The sequence below is a fragment of the Pholcus phalangioides genome, unplaced genomic scaffold (assembly GCF_987345545.1).
Source record: "Pholcus phalangioides strain wild (caught in Gottingen) unplaced genomic scaffold, Ppha-v1.0 ptg000031l_1, whole genome shotgun sequence".
NCBI classification, from domain to species: Eukaryota; Metazoa; Arthropoda; class Arachnida; order Araneae; family Pholcidae; genus Pholcus; species Pholcus phalangioides.
Window position 1 is genome coordinate 6999664 of NW_028301621.1, and position 18428 is coordinate 7018091.

The 18428-nt window shown below is 39.4% G+C and overlaps 1 protein-coding gene across 1 annotated transcript in view; it reads right to left on the minus strand.

Moving 5' to 3' along the window:
* Positions 1-18428, minus strand: part of Tsp (Thrombospondin) — a 143372-nt gene that overhangs the window by 36212 nt on the left and 88732 nt on the right. Inside the window, exons 4-13 of the mRNA XM_089252905.1 lie at positions 15169-15316; positions 14984-15060; positions 11751-11805; positions 10482-10640; positions 5852-6075; positions 5555-5695; positions 4881-4958; positions 1300-1452; positions 1081-1185; positions 167-274 (exon numbers count right to left, since the gene is read on the minus strand). Of these exons, the coding sequence (XP_089109031.1) occupies positions 167-274; positions 1081-1185; positions 1300-1452; positions 4881-4958; positions 5555-5695; positions 5852-6075; positions 10482-10640; positions 11751-11805; positions 14984-15060; positions 15169-15316 (1248 nt within the window). The remainder of the gene's footprint in view (positions 1-166; positions 275-1080; positions 1186-1299; positions 1453-4880; positions 4959-5554; positions 5696-5851; positions 6076-10481; positions 10641-11750; positions 11806-14983; positions 15061-15168; positions 15317-18428) is intronic.

The window sequence follows — 18428 nt, forward strand, 5'->3', positions numbered from 1 at the left end:
AGTTCACTTGTACAGAGGGTAGCGTCAAAATGTTAAAAAACCCAATTTTTCATGCAATGTACATAAATTTTATATCTAGTTTTTTATTTTATTTTTTATTAAACCATTTAACATAAAAGAAATTATCGCGAAATTGATATTCCTTTAGTACGAAGATAATAATCACCGGGTTGTTGACGATGCCATCGTTGTCAGCGTCTTCGTCACAAGCGTCCCCGATGCCGTCGCCGTCAGCATCTTCCTGTCCACTGTTGGGTATGTCCGGGCAATTATCCTATAATTGAATCGGAAAACAAGAAATTCACGGATCAAAAGACATGGTTAAGATGCCCGCCTCCGGATCGACATATTAATGGTGTGTTGGAATGGAAAGGCAAAAAAGACTTCAAAAAATAATGGACAAGAAAAAAATTGAATAAATGGCACTGCTCGCTAAACTTCTGTGGATACTAACGTGACGGCTTTCAGAACGTAAAGAAATACTGGGTTGACTGATCCGCCATCTTCAAACAAAAGTGTGACGTCAGCACAATCGTTATAGTCAATCACTTTTCTTTATGCTGTTTTTTTCCCTTCTTTTCAACGATTACTTGTTAGGGGTTATTCAAGTATTACGTCAGCATCGAGGGGGGTTTCGGATTTGCTGACTTTTGATGACAAGGGGGGAGGGGTTTGAAGTTGCTTACCTCATCAACCATCCCTTTTTGAAGATATGAAATATTCTAAGCTGCTGACGAAATTTTACTGACAGGAGGGAGGGGGTGGGGGTCAGTGTTTTGCTGACTTTTGCTGACAAGGGGAAAGGGGGGTCAAAAATGGCTGAAAATCTGCGTACGTAATACTTGAATGGCCCCTTACTAGGAGCGACCAATAAGTTTTTGGTTTAAAGACAGAGGATGATAAGTCACCTATCCTTTATAGATGCCTTATTAAAGTGGAATCCTTGATGTGAAGCTGTATGACTGCCTGTCCAGTGTCAGCTTATGACTCCACTACCACTAAACCATATATGACAATTATAAATTATTGGGAATTTCTAACAGAATGCCGGAAAGTGTTGTGCGTATATATAAGACTCACCGGTTTGCAGCGTGGTCCTTCACAAGCAAGCAGATTGTCCGGATAACCATCTAAGTCTCGATCAGGTCCGCAAGTTTTGCCGTCTCCGGCCCATCCGACCCGACACTGAAACAGACAGTTCATTAATAAACTCAATAAATATACTTTAAGAGATAATTTCGATAGATGTTACACGTAAAGGGGTGCTCTTCTTTATCTGGGGGATTGAAAGTAACTTACTTTGCACTGATATCCGGGCATTCCTCTGATCCTTTCGCAGTCGGCGTTTCCGTCACATAACGTACCATCAGGACACATACCAGGATGAGGATGACATCCGAATGTCTGATTACCCAGGAATCCCTCGATGCACTCTCCACATTCGTACGAACCCTGTTTGATGAGCAAATACACACGTAAATTAATCTAAACCACAGAAATCGAAATAATATGACTATTGGCAATATTACAACATTGTGTAAAGAATTTCAGAACTTTACGGGTAAAGTAAAATTGGAACATGTATTCGTTCACGTTTCCATATGTTCTAGCGGAGATAAAATAATACGAGCATAAGGTGTGTGTGTGTAACTGCGATCTTCCCAGAAGTTACGATGAAGTTATATTATTCCCTAGAACCTGATGATTTAGTCTCTCGAGTAATGGCCGACTCGGGAACATTCTAGCGGCAGTTTGACAAATCGACAACGTCTCGACTTCCACGAAATTGTACCGTAGAAATGTTTCTCTGGCACCTCACTTTTGAAAGAGATGATCTATCCAATTAATGGTGTCTACAGGCCTTAGATGCACGTACTCCAAGTGTGAGAAAGCTAGGATTAAACTTCTTTCGTCGTGCGAGATCTTGTGTTTGCTTCTTCCGTTCAGAAAGTTATTCAAAACAATTTAAAGGTCGCATTGGTTTTTCAAGAAACGTGGATCGCACATTCGTTCATCAGCTGAAGAGCCGAGTCGGAATCTGTAATTATGTCGTTATAACACAGATGTTTTTAAACAGAATGCGGTTTGCGCTGAAATACTTACCATGTGGTTTTTTTCTGAATAACGAAAGACGAAGAATTCAAAATTTATCTCACAGGACGCGCTGTATCATGAATTATTCGACACACAACACACGAAATGCATAACAAACAGCACTACATTTCAATATGAGCCGCCATTTGTATTTTGGATTACATCTAAATGAGACAATTTCAATCCACATATCTGCCAACATCGAATTGCGGAAGATTCGCTTCCGTGATACCATAATGTATGTATGGGCGTGATGATATCTTACCATTTGATGATGATACCATTCTATTGCGCTTAGCAATTATCTGCAGACGAGCATGCAAAAATGGAGGGGGGGGGGAAACTCATTTTTAGATTTCCAAAAATATAATAAGGTATGCAAATGTTATTTGATCCGGTGTATATCATAGATACATAGAACCACTCGCAACCTCGGACTGATGCAAAAGCAGCTTCGTTCCGTTACCTGAAATGAGGCAGGATTGTGTCCGAAAATTAAAGCCAGTGAAGATTTCTAGCAGTGGCCTCGAGCTCGCGAATCTCTCGCGTCGTTCTTCCCGGAGGAGATAACTATCAAGTCGGTGTAAAATGAAGAAGCAATTTGACTAAAAATGAACAGCTGCACCCAATGAACCTTGAATTCGTATATCGGGGTGATGAGCCCGGTGGGCCTTCATATACTTCTGATACTCGGCTCATAGGCTGGAATCTTTGGTTCGTTGGCTTTGTTGATAACTTCAGAGCGAACGAAAGACGTTGGTTGAAGTAGTTTTCTTTATTACGATATATTTACTACACCTGTGTCAGAGGGATAAATTATGTTGCCTTTGAACATGGATGAATAAGTTCTATTTCTGTCAGCTTTCCCGTGCCGATAATATTTGTACAGAATAGAAATGCGCATAAATTTTACTTGAATTAGAAAAGTTTTTCGTCAAGACTTTTTTCTGCCATCTATCAAATGAAAGCAAAACTATCTGTTGTATCTCTTGAAATGGTTTTTTGTTTTAAACCGATTTGCAGCATAGACATACACGAGATATTGTATAAAACTATACATTTTTTATTTTTATACGGCATACCGGTGTAAACTTTATGCGCCAAAGTATCCGTTACTATATTTTTTATGTTTGCTGCAAAATCACTTTTTGTATATGTTAGCGCCAAAGTGCAGAAATCAGTATTCTACAATTCTACAAATTATCTAGGTACCAAATTAATTAATCTGAAATTAGCTAGGTAATGAGCTTTAGCGGTAACATATATATACCAAAAATATAGCAACCGGTATTTTGGCGCATAAAATTTGCACCGGTGTGCTTATTTTATGGAGCTTAAAACAAAATAAAACGCACGATTGATGTGTACTATGTTGTGTATTTTTGTGCTGCACATCGGTTTGAAACCATCAACGATTTTAGTTCAAGAACTATAATACATAATTTTGTTTTTATTCAATAAATGGCAGCAGATATCCTATCTTAACGGATTTTCTCGAATAGCAAGATATGTATTAATATTGAATATTTTAAGCTGATACGCAGAAGGCTAGAACATTTTTCATTCCTATTGTATTTTTTTCACCAGTTCGAAAATTATTTCTGACGTAGATACCGGTTCCAGAAAATGAATACTTAATTTCCGCGGTCTGCAATGGGAAAACGATTGAAGAATACTGGACTAAACCGTACAAGGTTTTAGTGCTAATAAATTTATCGATTGCGTCATGATTAAACGCCATAATACCCTCAGAAAGTTTTTTTTACACGTTCCAACTTCTCAGTCGCATGATCTGGCCACCTCAAACTTAGGTCTACAACTGCCCAATTCCAGTTGCGTACCGTAAATCAGTTATGAATCTATAAGCGAGGTGAATTGTAACTTTAGGACTTTTTTCTTTTCCTACGCCAGCGCGGAAAATTATAATTAGCGGTTTGTCCAATTTTAGATTTTCAATTGTTGACCACATTCCTTTTAAATTTCTTCCAAAATTTCGATTTAAAAAAGAAACATATCGTTTTCGATATTTTCTATGCAAATAAATTTGTTTTCAATTGTCATTTTTTAAGTGAGTAAATCCAATTATATTTTTCAAGCATGTAAAATATCCATACCGGCATCTATTATTTTAAGTGACACGCCCAACTGGACGTAAACTTTTGAAGATTCATCCAGTCCTGCTGGGTTCCACATCAAAGGAAGGACATATGCTTACATTTAGGTTGTTGGGTACTTATTGATTACGCAATACGCAGCTGTATAAATATTGTAAAGATGGAAATACAATATTACTACGAAGACGTAGTTTTGAGCATACAAATATTATTATATACAACTGAAAATACAGTAATTTTATTAACGCAGTACGATTTGTATAATGCAAATTAACTTTGATATAATAATGCATATAAATTTACTCTAAAGGCTCTACAATTGGGAATACTTGATTATTTCATACAGCGCCAATCAGTAAATGAAATTTTAAACTTTTTTAATTTATTTATCCAAAACAGACACACACTGTATGTCATGGTAAGTATTTTTGTGCAAACCGCATACTTTTCAATGTCAATTGGTTATTTTTTAAAATTTATTTCCAAAATGTGTCATCGTCTTTTCACCCACACTTTATGATGAGATGCGCTTTCATAAAATGATAAAATGTTGGTTCAGTGAGCGCAGTGGTTCTTAAATATATGGCCCTGTTGCTGCTAAAGATTCCTACCTACCGTAGGCGCACAGATTTACGGGATAAATTGATTCTCACAAATTACAGCAAAACTTACCATGGTGTTGAGGCATTGAGAATGTTCGACGCATCCACCGTTTCTACCGTTGTCGCATTCATTGATGTCTATACACAACTGAAAGGGGAAAAAATGCATGTAATTAATTTTTTGCTGGTTTTAACAATATTATACCGATTATATAACCATTTCAGACCCTGGTACCACAAATGTGTGTGGGTTGCTTTTCTGGCTGTAGAATTTTTTTCTTTTAACCTTAGCGAGAGTCAAGCCCCGACTTAAAGGATTGTTTTCGTTTTTGGTTGAAAATATGGTGGACTTTCATCAGATGGCAGCACTTGAAGTTGAACTTTCGGGAGAGGTGGGGGGGGGGGAACTCTTAAGATAGCTTTCAGGAGAAAGTGCTCCCGAGAAAAATGTTATTTATTACATAAAATTTAGCAATAAAATTCTAAAAAATTGTGTGTGAGGATGAATATACCTTGCATCACTTTGAGTGAAAAAATTTGAATGAAATGAATTATTTCTTCACAAAATAGAAAAAGGGAAAATTTGGAAAAAGAAATGTGAAAAATTTGTTGGCATTCATGGTTTTAATGCATTTTTTGAGCATCAAAAATGCAAAAACATTTTGAAAATTAAAAAAAAATAATAATAATAATTCGAGACCTAAGGAGGATAAAGTAATGACGGTTTTTCTATCTCGAGCTCACCTGTTTGACAGAACGGGCATATTCTAGTCCGATGCCTTGTACGTCTCGGCCCGTGAATCCGCGTGGACATGGCCCACAGCGGAAACCTGGAGAAATGTTCTGGCACTTCACTCTCGGGTGACACGGCCTTGCCAGTTCACACTGATGGAAGGAAAATATTCAAAACAGTGTTTTGACACGACTTGAATAACATACATTAATTCTAATTAAAAAGTTCGAGTACAGTTATCATTACCCTACGAAGTAGATGGTCCGTACTATAAAGTGAATTCAATAATGAAAGTCATTCTTCCTCACCTCGTCGATGTCTTCGCAGCGACTGCCGTTCCCAGAGAACCCAGGCGGACACGGACCACACATGTAGCCGGGGGCAGTCTCGACGTTTATGCACTGAACTCCCGGCCAACACGGGTTCTCGGCACATCTGTTGTTCGCGGGCTTGCAGGCGACACCGTTCCCAGTGTATCCGGCAGGGCAAGGTCCACATCTGTACCCTTGTTCTACGTCATAGCAACGAGCACCTGGAAATTATACGAAATAAACTACACCAATTGCATATAATCGAGAATAGTTTATTCAAAAACGTTCTTGTCTTAACATTTAAACGACCGCTCACGAGATCTCTCGTCTTTCAATGCTGCGACGTAAAAGACCGGCAATGAGATTTCTCTCGATTTTTAATTTCCTATATGCATTTCCAAACGAGAAAATCGCCGGTCTTAGAGTAAGCTTACGGGAAATAATATGCGGTCATTTAAGTGTTAATAAAGAAGAACTCATCAAATGCAAAGGTTAGAGGAAAATCCCCATACAATGAAATGTAAAACCAGTTATAGTAATTTTCGTCGGCCTGCCGGTAAATATTTCAAAAATTTGCAAAGTTCTGCACGCCTTTCTTAAAGAAGATTTTGCGCTAGAAAAGCAAAACTATACATATAACAAAGAGCCAAAACCACTGAGGTTATAACTATGAAATTTGGGCTGTAGTTTTATTTCATGACGTAAAGACTCGCTAAGAATCGATTTTTCGAAATTCAGAGGTTATATGGAGCAAATCATCGCAGAGCTGAAATCGCTGAAGCTATAAATACGAAATTTTTTCAGCATTATATTTTATAATGTAGATACCCACTGAAATAGGAATTTCTGAAAATTAAACGCCTTAAGGGGGTAAGTTTGAGAGGGGCCTATTTTAGGGTACTTAGAGGACCCCTAGGAAACATAACATACATTCAAATACGAGATTCAAAGTAACATGCACAAGTATAAATATAGATTGCACAAAAAAAAAAATACAAATACAAATAAATCGTAAGCTCTGGCGTATGGCCTAAAGGACCCTGAGTGACGTTCATTCATGTGCAATTTCATAACGCCGTCTCAGAACGTAGACAAAGAAAAATCTCATCAAGGGAATGGTGCACTAACCGCTCGGTCAGGGACTTCCTGTAGATTCGATGTCAACCGAGAGCGGGCGCTAGGGGTTCGTATTAAGGCAAACTTAATTTCCTACCACCCTGTATATGTAAAGGATTAGACAGTTGGTTGGACAGTGTAGCTATGGGAACGAACGCTTCACCGATATGACTGTAAAATATCATTTCCGCTTTAGAAAATCAATCGAATATGGACAGGTCTCTAAATATACTCTGTATGTTTTAAGCTGAGAAAGGAAAATATTCGCGATAACCGCGAAGAATTTATTCATTCATGACGTGCCTCGTATTTTTATCAGGGAAACATGTCTCGTGTTCTTTCGATATTTCAAATACACGCACACACACACGTAGGTATAAAATAAAAATTATTCCCGAGGTATGTTTAGGAAGTTTTTGATGTTTCGTAGAGATAAAAAGCCTAAAAGAAGAAGAAACCCAAAACATTTCAATTGCGAAATCTTCTTGTTTCTTGTTTCACGGTTACTGGGCTAATGCTCCCGGGATCACGTTTCTATCCAGGAAACAAAAAAAAAACAAACCCGGAGGAAAATGAGGAGCAGGTAAATACGGCACAGGAGGAATATCATATTGACGGCACGTTTCTCCGTACCATATTTCCATTCGAACGAAACTGAATGTTCTTTTTATGGTTTCGCTGCCATTTTTCTCTCATTTCTATGTCGTTACGACTCTGAATTTGTTCTAGATGAGAAATATGTATCGTTGTGTACCAAGAAAAGGTAGTTATTACTAAGAGATGACGTAACATATACGCCATAGCACATTTACCGAATGTTAAGGCGCTTAGAAAACGGACAGCAGTCTCATTGCCCCCCCCCCCCATCTGAGCTTGAAGAGCTTTTGTACGATATCTTCTTCTTTTGCATTCATATTTTAGACGGCATAATCTTCTCCCAAATATCCAAGCTATATGATTGGTTTTTATTTTTAATATTGCATAGTGGGATATTTTTAACGATTAGACGGATGGTTCAACAAAAAAAGTGGTTATGCTACTGCTCCAAGTGAAGCCTAATTGCTAAAAAGAGGTGGGCGTGATTGAGAACAACTAAGGCAACTAGGGAGACGAGCGGACTTGTCGTCCTCCATCTAGGAGCATCAAAACCACTTTTTTTTTGTTCATAGTAGCGTCTAATCATTAAAAAATATATTGGATAGGGGAACAGCGATTGTGTGTGTGTGCGTATGTGTCGATGATACTGGCGTCACACTTCACTCAAAGATTGCGGATCATTCAGCCTGTTTCCTTATAGCTCTAGCGAATGAATGGGAACCAGAGTGAATAGAAAAGATATGGCAACGGTTTTCAAGGTGATTTACTTAAGCGGGACAGCAGAATCCTCTCAACCACATTCAAAACGTCTTTTCTATTTTTTAATGAAGTAGGCTTTCTTCAAATTTTCAGCAGGTGCAAACTAAGGGTATAAGGAAAAAGGGTTCAACTGCGAAATCTTACTTAACACAATATCTAGGTCTGTCAAAGCTAAAATAAGAGGCTAGATATCTCGTCGATGCTGCTTTAGAAGGGATAAAATACATTCTTTTTTCAGTACTTTTGATCACTTGCAGCTATAAAGCTCCGGTCTGAAGCCGTAGTTAGATGAAGGCACTGGGGGGGGGGGGTGACCTCCCTCAGAAATGTGAAAGAAGTTGCTGATATACAGTCCGTCCCGCTGAATCGGATAACGAATAAAATTCCATGGAACCAAAATTTAGACAATGTTGAAGCTGCCAGCTTAATCGAATTAGTTTAGCAAATCTTTTCCCGCTTAATCGAATATTTTGATCCACATTACAACTGTCAATGTACATTAACCGCTATAGAGGGTGAATTGACCACTAGGCGTATGACATTTTACTGGCGAACCGTTGATCCAAGAAGCATACTTCCAATTAGAAAAATATACAATATACAAATATACAAATACAACACCACAACAGGCAAATTGCCCAACGAGGTGGCTGACTTAAGAACATCATGGATCCCCGAGCCATTTTTTGGAGGCCCTACCTACTACTGCTACACCACACATGCCCCCCCCCGCGGAACCCCCCAACGAATCGGTACATGCGGGAATGTGCGTGTACGTGTAGTGCAACCTGACGTAAAGTTTGTCTCTGTGTAATGCTTGTTATGTGTAGTGCTGTCATCTGCCCCCAGTTTTTCTAACTATGAGTGAAGTGTTATGGTTGAATGATTTACCGTTGTAGGACTGTTGCTCTCTGTGGCGAGACTTTTTAACGGGGAGATCGGCTCGCATTTGCGCCTTGAAGTTGGGAACCACAGAAAACCAACTTCAGCCGACCACCACTGTGGGGTTCGAACCCGGATCCTCGCATCACGAGTCCGGCACTATAACCACTCGACCACCACAGCGGCGTGAACCCAAATAACGTGTAGTACTTAGATATGTCATTCATGTTGCAAGGGGTTGTATAGTTATTAAAATAAAAAAAAATTAACTTTTCATGTAGTCCCGTGTGCCCCGTAACCCACTTAGTATAAACGTTTTACCCGCATTTAACGCTGTTTTATCCAACTTTTCTTTTATGGCATCAAGAAATACGGGGCAACAACTTTCTAACTGGGTTTTGGGACACACGGGACTGCATGAAAAGTTAATTTTTTTTCATTTTAATAACTATACACAACCCCTTGCAACATGAATGACATATATGTGTGTACAGGTTATTTGGATATTTTTTCTGATTGTGTGGAAGTGTGCCTCTTGGATCAACGGTTTGCCAGTAAAATGGCACGCCCTGTTTCCTATGCACCCTGTATGTATGGTATTTTTATTCGACGAAACTTTTGGAATTAATGGCAAATACGTTGCCAAGTTAAGACTTGGAGAAAACCTAGACTTAAAAGTGGGTACTGGTCTAGAAGTATTCAAGTGTGTCTACATTATGTACATTTAATAATTTAATTTTTGTTCTCTATTGAGCCCTTAGAGGGCTCTAACTTTCTCTGTGAGAAGGAAAAATCTCAGGTATTGAGTGTATGCAATCGTTGTTATTCGATAAAGTTTCCATTTCCCATTTTTATGTCGGAAACAATGGGAAACGATATGAGTATCATATCAATCTCAGTCGAAGTAGGTCTGAAACTGTCAGTAGATATCATTTAACACTTTGGTCCATGGCTCTTGAAACTCGTTTTTCGCTCTCGTGTCAAATTTGCGATTTGGCACTTACTGTGTTTCCCATTTCTGATCTACAATTGTTTCCCGAATAAACACATATTGTATGCTGGAACTGTTGAGTTGATATCCGTGTACGTTGGGCCGACTGTATATTTGCATGGTCAAGTCTATTCTTCAATTACTTTACCCCCTCTTCCCCTAAGATCGCTCAGGAAGGAATTTCTTTCAACGACCCCGCTCTAGAACTATGATGAACTTGCTCGTAAGTGCTATAAATGTGAAGGAATATTGTGTGCAGATATTTTCATTACACATATTCACCAGGAAAACATGGTCGATCTCTGCAGGTGACCACGGGCTTGCAACGGATTCCGTCTCCTACGTAGCCTCTGGGACATGGACCACATCGGAAACCGTCCGAGGTGTCCATGCATTGAGTACCTGGGTAACACGGGTTATCCCTGCAGTGCTTGTGGCTTCCTACGAAAAAAAAAAAAAAGAATAAAAATCAATATTCGTCAGAAACTATCTGGTAAAAATTGGTTTTTGAACTTAAATAGGTAATATGAGATTTCGTGGAAGTCACTTTCCGTAAAAATTGATAAATTCTACGTTATAAGTGGTACCACTTATAAGCTAAAGCTGGCAACTCTGATAAATCGCTATAGTTCGCTTTTCCCGACGATGTATAAATACACCGATCTAACTAAACTTCAGACGTTTTGCTTACCGCGTAGGAAACGCGCGGAGAATCGTGTTAATTGCGATAGTTTATGCCGTTTCAACATCACACAGAAACTCGTGGGGGAAAAGCTTGTTTCGAAGGGAGAAGGTAACAAGATATTCCTTGGAAATCGGTTCTCGCAGCTTCCACCGTGTCGTTTGAGGGAATAACGAGCCGCAACGCGAGCTTTTATCTTCCGTGTTACAAAGGTCTTGTTTGATTGAGGCGAGTTTAAAGCCGGCCCCCCAAATGCGCCGCTTGATGTTTGATTGTGGGAAACCACCTCGTAAACCACCACCGCCAACATCTGTCGCGTTCCAAGATGCACGTTCCGGAGTAAACTGGGTTAACTAGAACACACACACACATTCACGGGGGTTCATCATACACTACATTCCTCGTGCCTACTATACAATACCATAACGTATGTGTGGCCAGTGTTCACGCAATAACTCACGATCATAGCTTTGTCCGGTTGGTCAAGAGGAACATAAACACGCTAGCCTACAAGCCCCTCACAAAAGCATAACGAACGGCGATCTCTCGGTGGAATTCGAGCATATAAACGTGTGCACACACACACACACACACACACTGCGCGGTCTTGTGCGTGTGTGTGTGTTTGTTTAACAATAAACTGCAATTTCCACGTTGTATATTAAGTTGTGCTTCCGTTTTGAGGTTTAAACCTAATCCTCGAACATCTTCACGTGTAAGCTTTCCTGCCATACACGAAATAATACGAATACCAAGGCTATGTTTCACGTTCCATGGTGACATCGGAACTGAACCTCGCGTAAATCCATATTTATAATTACTTCGGTGCTCCGAGAGGACGATGACCATGTTTTGGAATGTTAACTTACCTCGGCAGGCTTCACATCTCTCAAGAGTCTCTCGTAAGAGTCTTGTTTCCCTTGTCTGTAATATCAAGGAAAAGAATGAAATTTTGTTTTTCTATATAAGAAGGATGGTGGGTGATGCAAAATTAAATAACAAATTAATAATAATAATAATAATGTGAAATTAACTATAACGGAAAATTCACCAACAGTAATTCAGTGACAAACAAAAAGAACCGCTGGAAAAATCCACTCTCTCAACAGTTTGCCCCTAGTGAGTGAATGGTGAGTGGTCAAATGAGTTGGTGAATGGGCTAGTGAGTAACCGTATGAATAATCTCAATATCTCGTAAGTGACAAAGTGAGTTAGCTTGGTGACCGTATGAGTGACCAAGTGAGTTGGTGAGTGAATGAAAAAATTAGTGTCAGTGTAACTGATCGAGTGAGTGATTAAGGGCCGTATTGACCGACATGGTTTAAACCTGTAGTTACAATTTTTGGATAAGAGATCAACATAGATTGGTTAAAACCCTGAATTTAACAAATCCGTGTCGATCGCTTATCAAAAAATTGTGACTATAGCTTAAAACATGCCGCAATAATACCGCCCTTAGTGACCGAATAAGTCTGAACAGTATGAGTTAACCGGCGATTGAGTCGGTCACAGTGACGGAATGAGTGATCAAGTGAGTGAGTCATTATCGAATTGCCAAAAAAATACTACAAATCGTACGAAAGGTTTGTTTTGGCATTTGATTTTTTTCCCTCATAATAAGAACTACAAAAAAAGAGGGGGGAAGGAAAATTTAATTTTTAAATCACCCTCATTTTCGCATTTTTGTGTGTTTTTTTGATTTTTTTTTTCCGTTTTAGTTTGTTGATATGTTCACTAATAAGTAACTGTGCTCATTATTGTTCATTATAAACGTGCAATGTATCGACCAGTACGGGTCTCTACGACTGACATTTTTGTCTCATCTTATATATTTATGTAAGAAATTAAAACAATAAAGTGTATTGCACTGAAATTGAACTAGTGACCGTATGAGTGAAAGACTCACTCATTAGTTCATCTGCTCTTTCATCAACTCCTTGACCCACTTGATTAATCACTCGCCTTCTCATCCACTGATACACTCACTATGTTCTCCCCATGTGACTTTGTTTATGCATTGTTGGCGGCGAATTTTCCCACATGTGGAGTGCGGTCTCCGGTCTGCTCAAAATGCTTACCGTAATCATGAATATCAAAGTTTAAAAAAACAACAAGAAAATATTATGCATAAATGTGGTGCACAAGTGTGGTGTTGTTTCTGACACATGGAGACACTGATCATTCCCTGTTAGCAAATCTTTGAGGTGCATGTAAATATGCCTACTTGGCTTGAACGTGCGGTGATAAATAAATACTTCTTTCTTTCAAACTGAGCACAATTCAGGTCTATCACCATCTATGGACGATTTAATACCTAGTGAGTTGTGTTGGAAGCGTAACTGTGTGTGTACCTAATAGTCTAAGTGCGTATGTAGTGTTGTGTTTGATTTTTCAGTGCTGCCATCTATATTTCAGAAGTGAAGTAAGTGATGTGTTATGATCGAATTACAGTTGTACTGTTTGTAGGTCTGTTGCACTTTGTGGCGAGAGTTTTTAAAGGAGAGATCGACTCGCATTCGAGCCTTGAAGTTGGGAACCACAGAAAACCAACTTCAGCCGACCACCACTGCGGCGACAGTAGGGTTCGAAATAAATAAATACTCCACACTTTTGCTTTTCTTTTCTCATTCATGATAAAACTGGTTGCGATAGCATCGCCACAGCCGTCGCTGTACAAAATCCAAGTGGCGCAACTCAAGTCTCTGATATACCGACCGTAGGCGCATCGTGGAAGCGACTTCCCTTGATCGTTCCGAAATCATTGCTACACCTTCGAATGACACGAGAGCTCAGTGGATCACTTCAAGACAAATTAAACTTAAGTGTGTAGACCATAATATGCTTAAGCTTAAATTTGGCTCATGGACCACCCCTCCCCCGGAGTCATTTGATGCGGCCAGCGCCCTCCAACCAAAACTGGTTAGAGCTCATTTTATAAAAATGAGCCATGTGGGAACAATTAAAGATCACGTAAATGGCCCGCGGTGCAGTTCCATATCATTACTACTTCACCAAACACCAACTCCGGCTACATCGCTTTATTACAATTTACTGCCATTAATGAGTTGGGTTGGAAATGAAGGCTCCATCTATCGGTGATGACGTCAAGCTCGTCAGGAAAACCAGATCCAGAACTTAACTGCATTCATCCCGGGTTTGAACCTGGGACCGTGGCAGCAAGCTCAGTGACAGACGAACATCTTACCAACACGCCACTTAGGCGCTCACTTTAGTTTCCTGCGGCACATAATCGGATCCCTTAGTGACCCGCAGAACACTGTAGTGGCCCGTAGCATATTTCCAGATCACCTGAGTGACCCGCGGAGCATTTAAAAATCACCGTGGAAAGATTCCAGATTATATAAGTGACATGTGGTTCAGTTTAGTGACCCGTGACATAGTTCCAGATCACTCAAACAGCCCGAGGCACATTCGACGATCACTGCGGCATATTTCCAGAGCACTAAAGCAACTCGCGGCATATTTACAGATCCCTTATGAAGTGGCCAACGACCGTTTTCAAATCAATGAAGTGATCCGCACTTGTCTTAAATGGGTTTCAAGCTTACATAGGATACACGCATGAGGAATGTGGAAACGCCAAAAAAAAGTTTTTTAATGTAATCTTTCTATCTTTATAAGTCTGTCTGTGTCATAAATTTCGAACTATTATCAAGGCATTTCTACGTTCTTGCGCTATGAGTTGTCCTTGAGCAATTCACTAAGCTCTCGTATAATGTGAATGCGATGGCAAGTTGCAGTGACGTGCAACGTTGAACTCGATGATCGCCAGCAGTCCGCACATTGAAGAGACTTCAGTTGCATCTCGTGGATTTTGTATGGCGGAGGCTATGACGCTGCGACAGCAACCGGTTTGTGCGTGGGCGAAAAAAAAAAAAAGGGAATTAAACTTGTAGGGAATTGAAATGCTCTATTTATTTATTAGTCCACGAACAATTGCAAGCGTTTTGCTGTAAATCATACGTTATGGGTTGATTAGACAATGCTTTTAGAAACGATTCGTGGATTTATACCTAACCCCGTACCAAAATATCTAATGTCGCAAATCATTGCAATAACAAGTTATAATTAATTTCTTTACCTGCATTTCCATATTAACCCTCATTTCTTTCAGAACAGTTGTGAGTTCCGTCACGGATCTTAGAAGAAGATCGTTCTCTGAAATTACGGAAACTTATTTGATGAAATTTTTTTCATGATCATGAAAATGCAAATGAAATATTTGGCGATTTCAAATGTCAAAAATTACATTTTTAATAAACTTACCTTCAGTTTTAATGCGGTAAAATTCAGCCTCTGATGGTAGAACGGGCTGAGCAGCTTGAGAATCCGATGGCGGACATCCGGCTTCTTCAAGAGATCGCTGCTGGCTTAAATTTCTTATGACGTGGACGCCTATTTTACGGTCACGTTCCTGAAATGAATGTAAGAAGGAAAAATTTTCAAGTTATGAAATGATGTTCTTTTTTTCAATTGCCAAACACCACATTGGAGTTGTAATTGTTACCTTGCCATTAACTGCCGAAAAAAGGTCGCGAAACTCTTGAAAAAAGTCGAATGGTCTTGTTTTTTTTTTCTTCGTCGCCCATACCTTTGATCCATGACCATCGAGATCATTCGTTACCGTTTACGAAGAAGTGATTTCCATAGAAATGGTCTGTTGTGTTTCACACGTATGTGAGCATCCACCAGTATCATAATATCATTGGGAAAATTATCTCAGCTGAATGAGAACTGGAATTTGTAGCTGCAGAGGTGTAGAGATCTCGTATTAACACGCTTACTCCCTCTCAGCCGAGAGAAAGCAGACCCTCAACACGACATTTACATAACACGAGAATTCAATCACCTGCCATTTTCACTTCAAATATGGAAGACAGATGGCGCCACAAGTATAACACAAAACGCGCGTAACTGTGGCATCATAACTTACGTTCCTACATCTACACAGTTGTTGCTGCCGAATTCGTGAGACAGATGACGCGGAAGTTCTTGAGTCATTGCAGACATTCGTCAAAAAGAAACTTCGCAGTAGGTATACAAACATATGCAGCACATTCCGGCATGCAAACCGATTTCGTTAAAAGTTCCCCAGAGGAATGTTTACGAAGTGTATCTGTGGTTTTTAGTAGCAGTGGGTGTTGCCATATAACTCCCAAAAATAAGTGTATAAATGCATTTTTATAATATTCGAAGAGTTGTAAACAAGATAAACATGGATTTAAAAAATACTGTGAAACGTGGTTCCCCACCTTTTTTTAGGTCATGCCCCACCAATGCCACCACCTACGCATTTCTGAAATTCTGATGTCCCCCCGTACTTTTGTTGGGAGGAATCCCCCCTCCCCCGTGAAACTTAATATTTCCATAAAAAAGGTTTTTTTCCCTTCAAATGTGAGAACTACTATATTTTGCTTTGCTTCGCCTCCTTGAATTTTAAAACCGTGAGGGGGTCCTCCCCCTACTATTTCTGTTTACTTTTACTTAGACAAAATCAGTGGTCTCTCAATCAGAGATCTTCGGAGGAGAGACTTCAGGGGTTTTGAGAGTTTTGATTGGGAAACAACTCATTGTTTTTACATTGCTATACACAATTTTATTTTTCAAAGGAGTTTGTGATCTTCATTTTATTGATACAGGGGATCTGTGGACATTACCTTACATAAATTTTCTGTGGGCCATAAAACTTTAACAACCTTTAGTCAAACTCCTTCTACTGAAAGAGAAAGAAGTCATCAAGAGATTGTTTAGAAATTGAAAATTTGAACTGATGTAAAAAAATTGGAGTTCGCAAGGTGCCAAGCTTTCATGAAAAAAAAAAATTGATACTCTTAAAAATCAAATTGCTCCCTTCTGGGGTGTGAGGCTTATCGTTATGGATGGAATATATTAGCTCTATGAAAAGTGTATCGGATCAGGCAAAAACATCGTTATATACACGATGATCTTTCGGGTGCGAACACAGTGTAGGCTGGTTTCCGATTCTGCAAATCCGCGTCGCGATGGATTGGTTAAAAAACATGAATTTCAGGTTTTTGAACCAACCCGTAACGACGCGGACTTGCAGAATCGGAAACCAGTGCGCACTATGTTCTCACCTAATGCCGGATTTTCCTAGGAGTACAATTTCTGCGCTGTGTGCAGCGTGAAAATTCTGATTGGTTAAAGACCTGAAATTCAGGTTTTTTCGACCAATCAGCTTTTTTACGCTACACGCTGTAGAAACCTGCTCCTAGGAAAACCCGGCTTAAGGCTGAGGTTATAGTGGAGCGAACAGATACGATTTCCGAGAATCACGACTAGGAAGAAAGAAATGCATAGAAGTGGAGGAAGAGACGTCCGCGCGTAGTAGAAGAGCGAGAGGATGGAGAAGATAGAGCCGGAGCGGTACTGAAATGCAAGAGTGAGATGATGATGATTATGCCTTCGCAGAAGGGAGAAAAAAAGGGGAAGAACTGACCAATCATCCATATAGCGAAAATCTCGAGGTGAATACAAACACCGTTGTTCGAATCCCGCATCTCGTTGAGTGTGTCTTTCTCTTCCTCTCGAGAGTATGCGAGGTGTAGAACAAAACAATACAATTGTTTTTTTGTCGCTAATCGCTATTATGCACTCTCGTACCTCGTGGTCGCCTCACTATGTGTTCTTCCTTATAGAGTATACAGTATAGGTATCGTTATACAGGATTTTCTCTGCATTTCACTAAAATTCCAATTTCATTCAATAAAACATCTTATTTCATAACGGAATTTTAAACGGAAGCGCCATGAAACAAAAAAATCGAATATTTTTCCCCGAATGAAAGTCAAATTCACGCATTTTCGTGCATCACGTGAGCTCTCAGTAGCTTCGACGTATAAAACAACGACAAAAAAAAATTGAAAGCGTTAACAGCAACAACTGACTATCATTAAAAGCCTATCGCAGTTAATATAGGCTCAAAAGAAAGCTTTTTTTCACAGGATCCGGTAATAACGTCAAGTGACTGTTCCCGGAAGTAAGAAACGCATTTCCGGGACTTGAAAAGAAAGTGCCGAAAAAAAGCTTGGAAATTTCATAAATTTTTTTCAGCAATAATCTTCGTCTTTCCCTGAACTCAGGTTTTTTGACAGATTACCTTTAGTTTAATTCTTACGCTTGTATATTACTATTATTATACGCATCGATTCACCTATCGATGAATCGCTGGAGGTGAACTTTTTGGCGGCGAATTTTCTTATCTGGGTGAATCACGTGGCGGTGAATTGTTGTTTGTTAATTTCCTATCGGTGAATTATTGTCCATGATTTTTACGGAAGTTAATTTTTAGCTATGGATTTTTACAGATTATGATATCGGTAAATTGCGTGGCGCGGTGAATTGTTTTCTATGAATTTGACGTTGATTAACTTTCCTACCGGTAAATTGCGTGGAGGTGCATTGTTGTCGATGAATTTTGCTATCGCTGAATTGGAGTCGATGGATGGAGTCGTCTCTTGGTGAACCGCTTGGCGGTGAATTTTCCTAACAGTGAATTACTGTCG